Genomic DNA, 16863 nt, shown 5'->3' on the forward strand with positions numbered 1-16863 from the left:
TCCACGCCGAACAAGAAACCATCCTTTTTTCCCCCTTTCTCTGCCTTTTTGCGAGCGTAGGTACGCGCGTAGCCGACGAGTGCAGCCAGGAACGTTTTCTCCATAGCCCAAGGGTCCGTTTTGAGGCTGATGAGATGCAGGATTGAAGCAGCACTCTCACCTCCCCTCGTCCTGCTGGCAGATAAACCCCAGCAACGTTTCGAGGAGGAAAGTTCCAGATTAATGAAAGCTGCCTTGAGGAGCTCTTCTCCTTTCCACTTTAGGTATCGCTTCCCCTTGCAAAGTCCTCCCAGCTTCTCCCAAACTTGCTTTGACCTAGAAAAAGGCGCTTTTTTTTTTGCTCCAACAGCTGCACTTTATTACATCTTCACTGGTGGTCTTTTGTAGTTTATTAGCCAAAGACAGAGATAAGTATAATCCAGGCAATTATCATTAGTGGTAATATATTGTAATCAGAGGCACATGTGCAGTAAAATCTCCATTCAGTTGTCCAGGGACAGTAGGTTTCAGACAAATATTGGAGGATTTAAGCCATGCAGAAGCAAGCGGTGGTGGATTTAGAGGGGGTGGAGGCTCGTATTGTTTCTGCTGCTGGGGACGGGGGGGTATGCAGGATGTGCTGTTCTTGAGCCCGTGGCTGGAACGGCTGCTGTGACCTCAGGGAAGGAGCGGGGCTGCGATGAGAATATCCCATATTTCCGCAGTGGGGTGGGCAGGGAGCTGCCGGCGCTGGGAAGGATCCGGAGGGATCTGCTCTCTTCTTCGGGACACAGATTTTTCCTACTTCTCCTTCATCTTCTTCATCATCTTCTCCTTATTCTTCTCCATCTTCTTAGGCTTCTCCTTCAAAATCTTCTCCTTCTTCTCCTTCTTATTCTTCTTCATTTTCTTCTTCTTAGGCTTCATCTTCTCCTCCTTCTCTTCCTTTTCTCCTTTTCTCCTTTTCTCCTTTTCTTCTTTTCTCCTTTCTTATCTCCTTTTTTTCTTCTTTTTTTTTCTCCTTGTCTCCTTTTCTCCTTGTCTCTTTTTCTCCGTTTCTCTTTTTCTCCTTTTTTCTTTTTCTCCTTTCTTTTCTTCTTTTCTTTTCTTCTTTTCTTCTTTTCTTCTTTTCTTCTTTTCTTCTTTTCTTCTTTTCTTCTTTTCTTCTTTTCTTCTTTTCTTCTTTTCTTCTTTTCTTCTTTTCTTCTTTTCTTCTTTTCTTCTTTTCTTCTTCTTTTCTCCTTCCTTTTCTCCTTTTCTCAATTTCTCATTTTCTCCTTTCTTTTCTCCTTTTTTCTCCTTTTCTCCTCCTGCTTCTTCTCCATCTTCTCACTCTTCTTCATCATCTCCTTCTCCTTTCTCCTTCATCTTTCTTCTTCTCCATATTCTTCTCCATCTTCTTCTTCTTAGTCTTCTTCTTCCTCATCTCCTCTTCCTCCTCCCAGCCCCGTTGGGGTGACCCCTCCAGCTGCCGTTCCTCCCCCGATAACCGACCGCGAGCAGCCCCGGGGGTGCCGGGAACCGGAAACGGGAAAAGCCGCTTTCATGTCCTTAACGAGCCCCTAATGAGGATTTTGCGCGCAAAGCCCCGGCCACATGGCCGCCGGGCCCCCTCCCGCCTAATCCCCAGCTCGCCGCTCGGGCTTTTCCTCCCGCCATCCTCATTTCTGCTCCTTTTCGCGCTCCGCGGAAGGCCCGGCTTTAGTTTCCCCCTTTCCTGGTGGGTGGACGTGTGGGCCGGGGCTGAGGAATGGCCGGCATCCCCCGGCATAGCCGGGATGCTTCGGCCTCGCCGCCCTTGCGCCTTCCTCCTCCTCTCATCCCGCTTTTCCACCTCATCCTCCACAGCTCTGTTGGTCCCTTTTCGCAGCCGTAGAGCTCGTCCGCTTCTTTTTGCTTTCGTTATCCCTAAAATAACGCAAAGCGCACACATGCACACCAGCCTAGTCCAGCTCATGGGGCTGCCAACGAGAATGCTTGAGAAAAATGGGGAGAAATAAAGGTTTTAGCGTTATTTTTCCCTGTGCTTAAGTCCCGGCACCTCTTTGCATTGCTGACATTAAAACGGGGGCTGGAGGAAGCCACAGGGCGAGGGATGGAGCAAAAATGGGCTGGGAAGTCCTTTCCCTGAGCACCCCCACAAATAGGAGCCGTCCGCCAGAAAAAGGAGAGAGATATTCAATTTTCTAGCACCGGCCTCGTTGACCGGGCCGACTAACGAAGGAGCCGTGGGAATCCTGGTGGCGCTTTGCCGCCGTGTCGCTCCAGCCCCATCCTTTAATTACGTGGAGACGAAGCAGCAACATGGTTTATAACTCAGAGAACTGAGTGATTGATATTCTTTTTCCCAAGGCTAAACTGTCATGCTAAGAAGAGCTCACCGGTGCGTTCCCCCTCTCCTCTCCTCTCCTTTAGTTATCCCTGCGTGTCTCCCCTCACCTGCTCCTCTTAAGCCGCCTGCCCTGTAATCCTGGCTCAGCAGCCTTGCCTAAAAAGTGACAGGGCCCAACGCCGGCTTATTCCACAAGCTGCTTTGGCGGCGGGGGCTCTAATGCCGCCGTTTTACCTGCGCCCTGTGCTTTTAGCACCGCACGCATCAAATTTGCTTCGAGTCAGTGTTGGCTTTGTGTTAAAAAGTAATTAAGCGATGGGTAAGAGAGGGCTTGGGATGTGCTTGTGGGCGGCTGGAGCTTTTGGGGGGTTTGCAGGCGGCCGTTGTGCCCAGATTTTCATGAGGAACACTTGGAAATAAGGAGATATTTGGGAAGATATTTGGGGGTGATGTGGGAAACGCAGTGATTTATTTAATCCGAATAACTTGGCGGTGGCGGGAGCCTCTGTCTCCATGTTTTACGGGAGTTTGTTTGACTTGAGGTTATATTTCTGGACACATGGCGGGGGAAACACAAGCAGGGCTTTAACGGGGGGAAATAAAGCTTTTCTTGCTGAACTCGGGGGTATTTCAGCGCTGCTGGGTTAATTATTGGGCAGTAATTACTTCAGGAGCCGGCAGCGGGAAAATTAAACCGAGCGATGCACGGTCAGCACGGGGAGACTTGGTACTAGGAACAAAAATGGAATAAAGGAAAGGAAATCAAGGCTTTTTGCTCTTTAAAACAAGGTTTAACTTCAAAGTAAATGGAAACTGTGTCGCCGCTCGTCTTGTGCGCTCTCGCCCGCTAAAGGGTTCGATTCGTTCTCCCCCCGCGGTAGCGGGTTTGTAAGATGTAAATTCTTGGGTGGCTCGTGGCTCTTTTAATGCACGAGCACCCTGGAATTGCTGGAGTGTGCGAGGGAAAAGGCTCCTCGGGAAAATAAAGCCATTTAAAAGCTGCTTTTGGGTACCAACGTAGTGGTTTTGCGGCATCTTGGTGCCGAGCAGTTTCCAAGCGCTGATGGATGCGCGGGCGGCGACGGCCACATCCAGGTGACTTTGGTGACCCCGGGGGGGAGGATTTTGCTAACTCATTAATAATTTTAATTAATTAATTTTATTATTTTTAAATTATTATTACTTTAATTAATAATAAATTCCTGCAGAAGCCACAACCTCAAGCTGCAAAGAATATCTGTGATTTGATACCATCCCGTCCCAACTTCCCCAGCCCTCCCGCGGAACATTTTTAATGCAATTTTGAGGGATTTTCGCAGCCTTGGAGGTTGCAAATCATCAGGATTTATATATAACGGGCGGGCCGAGTGCGGACGTGTCCATAAAAAGCAACGTTGGGGCAGTAGCATCTGATCCAGCAGGTCCCTGATGACTTTTGCAGGTTGTCCCTCGTGCCGTGACGATAATTAATTGCGCTAATGCGTTGGGCAGAAGGAGAATATCACCGAGTGGGCACACAAGAGCTTTTGCTGCTCGGAATTGGGAGAACAAACCCCTGGGTCACCGGCCCAGTTTGGACTCGAATTCTTGAATAAAAATGCTTGAATATGAATATTTCCCCCTTTTTTCCCCCCTATTTGTCCTTTGCAAACACTCACATCTCAGGAGCAAAAGCTTTTGCACCCACTGATCTGGCACATCAGGTCCCTCCGGAGCGAACACAGTGGTGAAAAAATGAGATTTTAATGTATTTTTTAAAAATTTTGAATTAAATAGAATTCAATAAGGGCTGTGGAGACCCGTGGATTTTGTTTGAACCCAAATGCCTCTGTTTTAACCCAACATCTGGCTACTTCTAAAGCAAATTAACAGCCGTGAAGTGGGATTTGTGGTGTCGGGGTTTTTTTGCTAATGTGCCCTCCCAGCCTTGATTACATATTATATATATATATACATATATATATATACACATATATATGTGTGTGTGTATGTGTGTGTGTGTGTATATATGTTTGTGTGTATATATATATATGTGTACACATATATATACACACATATTTATATATATATATATATATATATATAAAATTTAAAGAGAGCAGGAAGACATTTCCTCACCTCTCAGAAGTGAAAAAATCATCATTAAACCTTTTTATACACATATTTTTTTTGCAGCTGAATCCTGGCCTTGACCCCCCCAGAATGACCCTATAATTTGTGTAGGTTAATTTAATATATCCAGACATAACATGCCCCGGTTCATACAAACCAGCACCAGCCCAGTCCCCACCAGTATAACTTGATTTATTGGAACTGGGAGCCAGTTTCTGGCTTTCCTTCTTCAAAACAATAATGTAATATATGTCTTGGGCATCAGATGTTCGTGTTTCCTCGATTTGTAACACATTTTAATGAGATGAACGGGCCCGTAGCGGATTGTTGGCTGCTCCTCATCCCTCTGTGTGGGCCCAGCAAAAGTTGCTGCACTTTGTATTTATTATATTCCACTTCATATTTATTTTCCACTTCATTTTTGGTTTCTTTTGCTGGGTTTGGAGCCAACTCCTCTCCCTGCTCGTTCCCTTTCCAAAGGTGATATTGGGGCAATCCCACCTGGGTTAACTGGAGATGTGAGAAGGGTTGTGCAGTGATTGATTTTGGATTATTTTCTCTCTTTCCAGGGTTAAAACCATTAAAAATAAAGAACTAATGGGCAGGTAGGGGAGCTCAGCAGCAGGTGGGGACCGTCAGAGTATTTTCAACAGCCTTTGCAAAATTGGCTGCAATTTAATATTATTATTAGTTTAAAAATACACCCTTTGACATGTGAATTGACCTTTGGAAAAAGAAGAATGTGCCTCTGTGTCTCCTCAAACACGGAACCTGGCGAGGCTTTGCAAAGCTTTAGATAGTTTTTATTAGATATATTAATATATATATTAATATTAAATTAATATATATAATTATATATTAATATAAGATGGTGTATTAATATATAATAGATATATATTTATTATAATTACTTATTATTTAATATGTCTTTAATGCACTATTTTAGGGATAATAATTTAATAATGAATTCTTATTGTATATTTGTATTCTAGATATTTAGATATAATTTCATAAGTTTGGATACATTATCAGACATTATTCCAGCATCAATTATATATTATTATATCATGTCATGTATCATACCATATATCATATCATATATCATATATATAATTGAAAGGATATATACACATATATATGTGTGTATGTGAATATATAATCTCAATTTATGTTTTTATATAAATATATATTTGAATATATATGTGTGTATATTTTTATATTTTTATATATGTATATTTTCTATATATACACTATATTTTATATAGTATATATATTATATATGTTTTTATATATACAATATATAATATATAATATATAATATATATATTATATATTATATATTATATATTATATATTATATATTATATATTATATATTATATATTTTAATATATTTTTAAAATATCTATTATATATACTTTTATATATTTAAAAAGATATATATTTATAATTTATATTTAGTATATTTTCCTTTTATATTTTATTTTATATGTATTATCTTTATATATTTTTATATATTTATATATGTATATATAATATAAAAATAAATATATATAAATGTATATTTTTATATATAAATATATAAAAAATATAAAAATATATATAAATATGTATAAATATAACCCCATTTCTTCCAGTGTCCTGGCAGATCGCACTGAAACCTTGTACGTTTGGAACAGTCTCTATTCACCCCCCGGGGTATTTTCCGCCCGACCCCCACTTCTCCGTGCCCTTTTCCCTGAGCTGCCCCCCCGTGCTCCGCAGGTTCAGCAGCGTGTTCCCCAGCCTGAACGTGGCCGTGAAGCGGCGGGAGCAGACGCTGCAGGATTACAGGCGCCTGCAGGCCCGCCTGGAGAAATACGAGGACAAGGAGCGAACCGGGCCCGTCCTGGCCAAGCTGCACCAGGTACCCAGACACAAATCACCCCCAAATTTCAATATATATATATATATTTTATTGCCATCCCCGCCAAGCCATGTGAAACATTCCCATTACAGAACGACGTCTTTCATCGATGTAAAGTCAGCCATGTCGTAGCAGAAAAGTGAATTAGAGCGCTCAGCAAAGGGGAAGGAAAATGAAAAGCACAACATTATTTTTCTAAAGTGAAATGGAATGAAGGCCCCGGGAGCTGAGGATGCGCAGAGGAGGGGAGGAAAAGCCCCGGGATGCTCCAAGGAGGGTTTGCCCCCAAACCGCCGCGTCTCAGCGAGCAGCTGGATGGGAAATGGATCAGAGGGATTCGAGGCTTTGTGTTTGCCACCTGTTGCCAAAAACTCGCCTCGGAAAATCGCAGTAATTGGTTACCAGGAAGCTTCGCCAGATTCTTTTCTCCCTCTCCTAAATTTTAGCAAAATTTATGTATATATTTAAATTAAATCTTCACCGGTGCTTCTCCCCAAATCTGCCGCTTCTGCAGAATGGTGCTTGATCTTTGCAGAACAGTTGACTTTCTCGGCCTTAAAGAACATGTATTTTCGGATGACTTTCCCCTCAAAAATTAAGTTTTGTGTTAAAGAATAGCCCGATATCGGCCCTAACAAAAGAGCCCTCCGATTTACTAGTAAGCAGCTTATTTCGCTGAGCCTCGCTGCCTAAAGCTGTGGCTGGAAAAATGCAGAAATGCTTTTGTCCTCATGATTAAGAAGGGTTGAGTTATTTTTTTTAATGAACTTCTGTGTGATCTAATTCCCCCCCACCAAAAAAAAAAAAAAAAAGGAAGAAAAGGAGCATAATTTCATCCAGGTATTTTTATTGCAGTTTTTATTTCAGCGCTGTTTGCTCAAAGTCTTCTGCACTCAGTGAACCCCACCCCACAAGTTTAAACGCTCCTTGAATTTGCTCATTTGCCTCTCAGGCTTAATTAAGCCTGGTTTGATTTAAGGCTTTTCCAGGCCAGAGCTCTGTCCATGCCATCCCTTCGGAGTGACGTCCTGGGGCCAGGGACCGGCGCCGTGTCCCCCTCCCGTCGGAATGGCACCGGGATTAAGTGGCAGACTTGAGCCCAGTCTAATATTTCACAGCCCACCCCCTCCTGCCCTTTTCCAACACCATCTCGGAGACATTTCCCTTTCTCCCCACGCTTCTGTTTAAAGAAGCCAGTTGGGCGCGCTGAGCTGAAGGTCACGGGCGAAAATGACGATGGGGACAGGATCCTGTGGCGATGCTCTCGGGGACGGCAGGGCCAGGGGACACCGAGGTGGGTGGGATGTTCTGCAGCCTGGCTGAGCTTTGGGGCTGGTTTGTGTCCCCATTCTGCCCCCAGAAGAGCAATTGGCTTGTGATTTTTGCAGCAGCCTCTCTGTGTCCCATGGGTTTCCCCATGGTCCAGGGTCAGAGCTTGGGTCTCACCAGGCTCTGTTAGTTGGTCATTGGGTCTCACCAGGCTCTGTTAGATGGTCATTTGGTCCCATGAAGCTCCATTGGATGGTCATTTCGCCCCAGCAGACTCCATTATCTGGTCACTTGGGTTCCACCAGGCTCCATCAGATGGTCATTTGGTCCCACCAGGCTCCCTCGGATGGTCATTTGGTCTCACCACGTTCCATTAATTGGTCATTTGGCCCCACCAGGCTCCATGAATTGGTCATTTGGCCCCACCAGGCTCCGTTAGTTGGTCATTTGGCCCCACCAGGCTCCGTTAGTTGGTCATTTGGTCCCACCAGGCTCCGTTAGTTGGTCATTTGGTCCCACCAGGGTCTCTTATCTGGTCACTGGTTGTCCTTGGGTCACTCCGCTGGCCTGGGGTGGCCTCAGTGCAGCTCTACCCAAGGGAAGGACATTTTCCCAGCTCTCTGACCCCCCATCTTCTTTCGCAGGCCCGTGAAGAGCTGAGGCCAGTGAAGGAGGACTTCGAAGCCAAAAACAAGCAGCTCCTGGAGGAAATGCCCAAATTTTACAGCAGCCGCATCGATTACTTCAAGCCCAGCTTCGAATCGCTGGTGCGGGCGCAGGTGAGATGCTGTCCCCTCTCTGGCAGGTGTTCCTTTAGTGGCATCCTCACATCTGGGTCCTACCTTGGGGGGAATTGCTCTTCAAGCTGAGCGTTACACACAGGTAAGGTGCAGCAAAGCTCTGCCCAAACGCCATTACATACAGTAATTCAATTATTGAGTGGTGGGACATTGGGCAGGTGTTGGACTTTGTCCTGGGAGAAGAGCAGGTTGGCATCTGCTGGTACCTGTGGTGATGGGGTGCAGGGTAGAAAGGAGGTGAGTTTTTTGCTGTTTTATATGGATTTGCTGCATATCAGGGATACTCCTGGTACAATATGGTGTCCTGTTCCCTGAAATTACCTGTAATAAGGCTCAAGCCCTGCTTTTACATCAGGTGCTGGAATTTGGTGGCTTTCTCCATCTGGGCGCGCCATCTCTTTGCGTTTGTGGTCCTGAGCTCAGGGTTGGATCTTGTTGGAGATGCTGAGATGCTCGAGGCTCATCTGAAGGCTCCTTTGTGGCAGAGAGAGAGGCGGCTGCTCCGTCAGCTCCACACCAAGCTTTGCAGGGAGGGCTGGCCTAAATAAACCCCCGCCCGCTTCGGTTTCCATCCTCCCGCTTCCTTCTGCTCCTCCTCCATCTTCCTTCTCCCCTCACCCTTTTCTTTAGGCTGGAGAGGAGCATTTTGGGGATGTAATCTACCTTTGAACTTGGGCTGGATCAGGGTGAAGCCACGTGCTGCTGGGCAATTTTCCTACAGTATTTTGATTTTGGAGCGGGTGTGGTGACACAGGTGCGGTGGCTGCAAGGAGCACGTGTTTCCATCTCACCTCTGATTTTTGGGGGGGGTTTCTCTCTCTCTCCATGGAGCTGCCAGCGAGTTGTCTGCAGCCTGATTCACCTACCAGATGGTGCCGAAGCGCCCGGCCGGGTGGGTGCTGGGGATGCTGTTCTCGCTGTTCCCTTCGCCATCGCCTGCCGCGGGGCTCCCTGTTCCAGCCGAAATAACCAGACACCCTGGAGCCACCGCAAAAATCTCACCGGCCCTTCTCCCCACCCCCCCGCAAACCCTCCGCTTGCTGTGGGTGGGTTGTTTGGACGAGACCTTGAAACCCGAATGCCACCGGCGGGTTCCGAAGAGAAGCGGCTTTGCTTTCTGTGTCCTTGGCCGCGATGTCCCTCGCTCGGCTCGTGCTGGGTCCTGGCTGCCAGCTGGCTCCTGCCTCGGCTTGTCGGGAGCCTGGGGTGGAGAACAACGTACTGGGAGCACTGGGAGACGCCAGCAGGGTGCTTTCAACTGGGGCTGTTTGCAAGTTTCTCCGTTCATACCTTCCGCTTCCTTGGGAATCCTCTATTTTGTTTCTTGGCCCTCTTCAGGTGGGGGTTTTTGTTAGGAAAGGCGAGCAAGAAGAATCTTGGTTTTTATTATCACCACAAAGCTGAGGCATCTCCCCTAGGCTAGACTAAAGCTGGGCCCAGAGGGATGCTAAAGCCCTCCCCGCTGACCTAGATGGGAGCAGCATCCCTCTCCCCCAGCGCTGGCTGCATCTTCATCCCTGGGGAGGGACCACAGCATCTCTGCTGCGGGGAGGAGAGCTCGGTGCTCCCCGATAACTCTTTGTGCTGAGCTTGGGTTCAGCATCCCCCCCATTCAGGAGCTCTTGCCTGGGGGCTACGCAGCATTTTCCCCATCACAGGTGGCCGGAATGAAAACAAGAAAAGGGAAACGACTTGCCCAAGGTAATGTAATGAATCAGTGGTGAGCCAGGAATAGCACCAGGGAGCCCTGAGTCACCGCAGCGGCTGCTCACCTGCAGGGAACCCGGTGGGGACAGTCAGGGGGACACCGGAGCATCCCCGTCCCAGGTGCGAGATATTGATGGGGGACACGGGGACGGGCTGTGCTCATTCATCCCGCCGCTGATTCCCGCGTTCTCCCTCTCCCTCCGCACCTTCTGGAGTTATTGAGCATCTCGGGGGGTTCACGTTACTCGGTGGAATTCCTATTTCCAGCCTCTTTCTGCAGGTACCTCTAGGAGCGACGGTTGGTCCGGGGTGCTCGGGGAGAGGGGCAGGCAGGGCTCAGCTCTCTCCTGGTATCTGCAGTTGCTTGTCCCCAGGTCAAACCCACCATTTGAAGGTGCAAAACTGTAGTTTTCCCTTTTGTTTTGCCCCTGAAGAGAGAAAAGTGGTTAAAGTGAGACAAGCGTCACTGGCCAGCACAATGATGACCTGTGAACACATCCATTCCCTCCAGGAACAACCCAGCCATGGCAAAGGGAAGGACCCCGCTTTAAACCATCTCCGGAGCAGCAGCTTTAAGTCTTTAACCCACCGAGACCCTCCCAGACTTGGGTTCCCATGGCCCAGCTTGGCCGCCGTCCCCAGTGCCGGGTGTGACATGTCCCGAGCTCGCTGGGGCTGTAACATTCAACACCAAATACTTTTGTGTCCACCCACATGCCCGGGGCCGAGCCAACCGAGGCAAATATTTCCCTCGCTGGGGACTTTGAAGCGGCCAGATGAAGACGAAAGGGGGAGATTTGGAGCCCCGTCGCTGGTGCGAGTGTAACGAAACTTCCTTCCCGCCGTGCTCTTTGTTTTCCTGCTAGAAAACATGATACTCCTCTTTTTTCTTTTTAATGAAATGGGGGGAAAAATGGGGCTTGCGAGTCCATGGGACTGTCCAGCCCTGGCAGCGACCCCAGGCTTTTGTTTTGTGTAGGGCTGACATAAACACTGCCCGGCTGTGGCACTGTAAACGCGATCTATAGAAAATGAGGAGAACAGGGTGTCCCGAAACAGAATTAGTTCAAGACAGGTGGACTCGGGGCCCTTGGCTCGGTCTCAAAGGCGAGCTGGGATTTGCTGGGATGGGGATGGAGCATATGGCATCCATAGCTGGAAAAGTACCGAGCTGCAGGCAGGGGGTGCCGCAGGGCCCCCCCCGCTGCTGGAACCGTCAGCACCCGTCGTCTGGGGTGCATCCCCCTCCCCAGCACCCACCCCAATGCGGGGACCCCCCCCAGAGAGGCAGTGATGGTTTTCATCCTGTATTTCAGCAGGAGAAGAGCATGGGGGCTGGGTAAAGCACAGGAGATGCATACTGGTTTAGGCACTGGGTCCTACCGGGGGACAAGAGCGTCCCCAAGGAGACCCGCAGGGACCCGGCGTCCCCCACGGGAAGGGCTCCATGGCAGCGGCACGTGGGCGGTGGGGATGAGACCAAAATATTGGCTCTGCTTTGCCCATTTGATATGGAAAAGATGCTGCTGCGAATGCTGGTGTTGGGGGGCGCAGGGGACAATTCTGGGGGGGCAGCAGCTCCCCAGTTCCCAGGGAGATTCATTTCAACGTGCCGGTGCCTTTTCTGTGCCGGAATTGGCAGCGCTGCTTGGCCATATGTGACTGAACCGAGCCCATCTGACACCGGGATGGGGACAAGGGACACGGAGCTCCAGCATCCAGCTGTGCCACCCTCCAACAGGGAGGCTGGGTCCCCAGCATCTCAAAATAAGCGTCATTTGGAGCAGGATTGGGGGAGCCGGTCTCCATGGAGACTGCGCGGCTCCGCTCCCGAGATGCTGGTGCCTGCCCGTGCCCTTCTGCAAAATGGGGGCAACGCATCGTCCTGCTGAGAGGCAGCATCTCCCCGCCACATCTGGGGGATGCCTGGGCCAGGTAACCCACATCACCTTCCTCCTGTGGGGCACAGCGGCCCCCCAGGCTGGGGGTCCCTGATCCTGCCCCTGCCCGCAGGCAGGGCTCGCTGCCTGCCCTCCTCCAGCAAAGCACCCGCGCTGGTGCCATCTGCCTGCGCCGACCCACCAGCTCCCGCTCTGCCGAAGCGCCGCTCGCTGCCGGAGTTAATTGGCGGTACTAATTAGCACATTATTAAAACACCCCCCTGCTTCCCCGTTGCTTCGTGCCAGGCGCGCTGCTTGCGGCGCTCGCCGCCCCTGCGCCGTGACCGGGGACCTGTTGCAGAACCCGGTGACACCGGTGACACCCTGGCTGTGGCACGGGGACGGTGGCTGCACAGGGGGGACAGTGACAGCCCCACAGATGCATCTCCCCAGATGGGAAGCAAGCAGAGAAGGGCAGCGCGTTATTAAAATGTGTTGAGTTGTAATAATCTAAGGGGGTGGCACCAACACATGGTAGAGAAGCTATTTTAGACCATGAAACGCTGAGGCGAGGGGCTGGCTCCACTCACCCCCCATCTTTCTCCTCCCCGCACCCCAGGTTGTCTACTACACCGAGATGCACAAGATTTTTGGGGACCTGACGGCACAGATCGACCGGCCCGGCTTGAGCGACGAGCAGCGGGAGCGGGAGAACGACGCCAAGCTGAGCGAGCTGCGCGCTCTGTCCATCGTGGCCGACGACTGAGCATCGCGGGGGGATGTTGGTGATGGGGAAGGGGCTGGGGAGCACCCCCGTCCCACCTCCTCCATCCCTTGTGGTATGGCCTGGGGGACACAGCACAGCTCCCCCCTCCAGACAGCTGTTTGCAAAAGACATCTGGATTGTCTCCGCCCGCCCTAAGACCAGGTTTTGCCTTAAGTAGGTGTTGGCAGCAGAGCTGAAGACGGGGAGTGGGCTGGGTGCTGCCAGTCCCTTTCTGGCAGGAGGACACGGCCACTCCTGCTGCTGGGACATTTATTTTGTGCCTTAGGACCCCACTACCCCCTGAAAGGGGAGAGTAAAAGTGTTTAAATTCAATTTTTTGAGGCATCGGGAGAGGGTGATGAAAGGGCCCAACTTCCCATGCTGAGCATCAAGTGATGCTGTGCTCCGGATCCACCCCGTTTTAAGCAGGAATTCCTGTTTTAAGCAGGAATGGTGTAAAGTGCCTCTTGCCCCACAGCTGTGGGGGCACAGGGGGTGCACATCTGCACAGCGATGGGTGCTCAAGGGCGACGATGGGACCCCAGGGCAAAGGAAGCAGGGGGATGCAAAAGGGAAATATAACCCAGGTGGGAGCAAAGCCAGGGAAAATTAGGGGGCCTGGGGGGGCTCCACAGCCTGAGTCAATTGTAGCCACTTTTTGGGGGGCACGAAGGCTCCAATAAAGACTTTTTGGCAGCTGGGGTGCCGGTGCCCTCTGCTGCCACCTGCCTGTCACTGCGGGGGGACACGGGGAGCGGCCCCCCAGCTCTGCCACATCCCCAGCCACAGCAGGACACCGGTGCTTTGGGGGTGTCATTTTAAGCACGATATTAAGGGGCTGGAAAAGGGGAAAGAGGGACTGAGCAGCCCCCGAAGAGACGCAGGAAGGAAACGGGTTCACAAGCACAAGAAACACAGTTTTACAGTGAAATACAGTGAATGGTGAATGCAGCGAAGGAACGCGCCACGGCCACAGCAGCATCCAGAGATCCCCCCGAGCAGCACAACGAGTACCAGCCATCAGTTTGGGTCCCTCCATCCTAAAAAAGCTGGTCTGGCCCCCAATTTGTGCATCCAGCTTGTAGCATGGAGGAGGCCATTGTCCTGTCTCCAACACACTAATTTCCTACCCAAGAGGTTTCCATTAAACACTAAAAAAAGGGTCAGAGCAAACCATGAGCATCCCTACAGCTGCCCTGGCTGCACGGGGAAGGGACGAGGACAGAAAAAGCTCTTGGGGACCCTGCCACCATCCCCAGCGTGTGACACCCAGGCGAGTGGGGTTGTCACCCTCTGCTGGTGGAGAGCAGCTGGATGCTGGTTCCTTCATCTAGAAGAGAAGAGAAGAGGGGGTGACCGGTGGCCTGCGAAGACGGGTCCCCACAGCCCAGTGTGTCTTGGCTTACCCAGCCTGGATTTTGCTCTCCGGGTCAAGGCGGCTGCTCCGTTTTCTCCAGTGACTTCCCAAGCTGAGCATCATGGTGTTGGAGGCAGGAGGCAGCAGAGGGGGGGTTCCTGGAACAAGAACAACTCGTCACCCACCCCAAAATCTCCACCAGACCCCCCAGCATCCCTACACCTACCAAGGAGCTCCTTTTCCCTTTGTGCAGCTGTGACTGCTCAGGGGACTCTATTTCTTGCTAAAAACTGCCCTGTTCAGGTGGGAGGAGAAGGTGCTGGGAGCTGTCACCCCGAGCAGGATCTTCTCCACCTCTCCACAGCCCTTTCCAAGCAGAAATAAAAACGCTTTTTGGGACCCCCGAGCTGGCACGTCACCTGGTGTCACCGCACAGGACCCCTGGCAAAGCCTCAGCATCGCGGCTTCTCCTCTGGGTCCCTTCTCTGCCTTGAGCTGGCACGGGGATGCCCAGATGTCCAGCAACAAAATCGCCACATCCCACCGGTCCATTAATTGGGCAAACCTGTGTCACAGCAGGGATGCCCAGGGAATCCCAGCAGAACATGGGGAGCTGGACCCCCAATAAAACCTTCCCCAGAGGGACACTGCAACAACAGGAGTGATGGGGATGGGGCCAGAGCCCTGACATGGAGGGGCTGGTGACTGTCCCCAGGGACACGGAGCAAAGCCCCAGTTCAAGAGCATCCCCTATCCGGTCCCCACTGGACCCAACCAAACCTCCTCCCCCTGCACCCCAAACCTCACCCCCATTCAGCTGTTCCTTCCCTACCACATCACATGCCGGGCTGGGTTTAAGCAAAATAAAACCAGTTGCCACGGTTACCCGGAGCAGGGATGCTATATTTATACATATATGTATGTATATATAACTGCCGTGTGTGGAGCTGAGCCCATGCGCCCCAGCGAGGGCCACGCTCTTCCACGGGTGACACGTGGGGACACGAGCCCCGGCAGACCCTGCGCCAGCTCCAGAGACCTCTTGGCCAGCTGCTCGGTGGCCCAGAGGTGCTGCGGCTGGATTAAACCCTGCCTGGGCTCCCCTAAATCCACATCGCTGGGTCACCCCAACCCCCAGCAACCTTCCTCTCCTCCACCCAGCGCATCCCCCCGTCCTTAAACCCGCATCCCCGGAGCTGCTCAGCAAAGCGCAGATGCTGCTCTGGGCCAGCAGCTCCTCCTGCTGTTCTGCTCAAAACAGAGACACATTTCACCCATGGAAACTTAACCCAGCGCTGCAAACGCTGCTGTGATCTGGGAATCTGCTCCTGAACCAGCAGCTCTTTGCAGGGCTGGGAGGAGGAATCAATCTCGCATAGTAAAAGTGGATAATTACGGGTTTCTTGCACCACCCCAGAGATCCCAGCGTTAATGGGGAGAGCTGGCGGAAGGGAACATTGACTCGGTGATGGAACAAAGCACCGCGGTGCTCAGACCTCCGGAAAGCCGAGGGAAGGGATGTCCGATCGGGGGGCACTCACCGCTTTGTGTAACCGCTCAGGTCCAGCCCAGCCTGTCCCACTCAGGACTGTGGGGTCAGTGTCAGGATGTGGCCGTCCCATGACAGGGACCCTTCACACACCTTCATCCTCTTTCATCCTCAGCCCGAGCTAAGAAGAGACACACAGTGAGCCCAGCTGCATTACAGCATCCCGACTGTCCCCAAATCCCCTGGCCCCTTTGGGGACAAGACCAGGTTTTGCGGACACAAGCTGTCCAGCAGTAAACACAGATGACAGCGCAGCACCAAACCACAGGGCTTTCCCCCAAAACTGGGTGAAACAACCCTCGCCGGGGCTGCTGTGTCCAGCACACGCCTGGATCCTCACCTCGATTTGCTTTTTTGGGTGCTCAGGAGCTTTCCCTTGCTCCAGGGGGTTGGGGAGCACCAAGGCCATCACCTGCGCAAGAGCAGACCCTCCTCCTCCTCACCTCAGCATCACCCAGAGCACCCTCAGCATCCTCCTCGGGGTCAGGCAGTGGGATGCAGCCGTGGTACCACGGACACGGGGGAAGGTGTCCAGGCAGCCCCGGCACAGGTTGTAGAAGCCGTGGGGCGGCTGGATGCTGCCACAGCACCTCCCTGGCATCGCAGAAGGGGATGGAGGCAGAGATCCATGTTGAGGGCGTTTGGGCTCACCCAAAAGCAGTCCTCTCTGACCACAAATATCCCCCCCAAAAGTCACTGCGTAGCCAGAGCACCCAGTAGGGATGGTGTCCTTGTCTTGAGGTCTGGCCCGGGTGGGTGTTGAGTGCTCCAAAAGGCACAGAAGGTACAGGGCAGCGGGGTGGGGGCTGCCCAGATGTCCCCCCAACAGCAGGGACACATCCCCATCCTGATCATCTGCCTGCATCCCTTCCCTATGGTCCTGGCCCAGAGCATCTCCCCAGGTGAGCAGATGGGGCAATGGGAGGAGATTCACTGCTGGGGAGGGAGGAACAACGATCATGAAACCCCACGGCACCCCCAGGAGCTCCAGAAAACCCAAACACCCACAGCACCCCCTCGTCCTGCTGCGCTCACAGCCAGGGACCCCCCGCCACCCGGATCCGTCCCCCATGGTAAGGACCAGCACTCACCTTCACCGGGCAGGAGCGTGGGATGCAGGAGCAGGCGCTGGGCTCCGGGATGCTCAGCTGCTGCCCGGGGGGGCACAGGGGGAAGCGGGGCCGGGGGGCTCGGGAGAGGCTGCGGG

The 16863-nt window shown here is 51.5% G+C and overlaps 1 protein-coding gene across 3 annotated transcripts in view; it reads left to right on the forward strand.

The window, feature by feature from the left end:
* The window catches only part of BIN3 (bridging integrator 3), a 35790-nt gene extending 22707 nt beyond the window's left edge, over nt 1–13083 (forward strand). For all 3 annotated transcript variants that reach the window (XM_082072500.1, XM_082072501.1, XM_082072502.1), the window contains 3 exons: nt 6187–6328; nt 8242–8376; nt 12604–13083. In XM_082072500.1, the coding sequence (XP_081928626.1) occupies nt 6187–6328; nt 8242–8376; nt 12604–12750 (424 nt within the window). In that variant the 3' untranslated portion in view covers nt 12751–13083. The remainder of the gene's footprint in view (nt 1–6186; nt 6329–8241; nt 8377–12603) is intronic.
* The last annotated feature ends 3780 nt before the right edge of the window (nt 13084–16863 follow it).

Source organism: Streptopelia decaocto (genome assembly GCF_964273445.1).
Source record: "Streptopelia decaocto genome assembly, chromosome: 25".
Taxonomy (NCBI): domain Eukaryota; kingdom Metazoa; phylum Chordata; class Aves; order Columbiformes; family Columbidae; genus Streptopelia; species Streptopelia decaocto.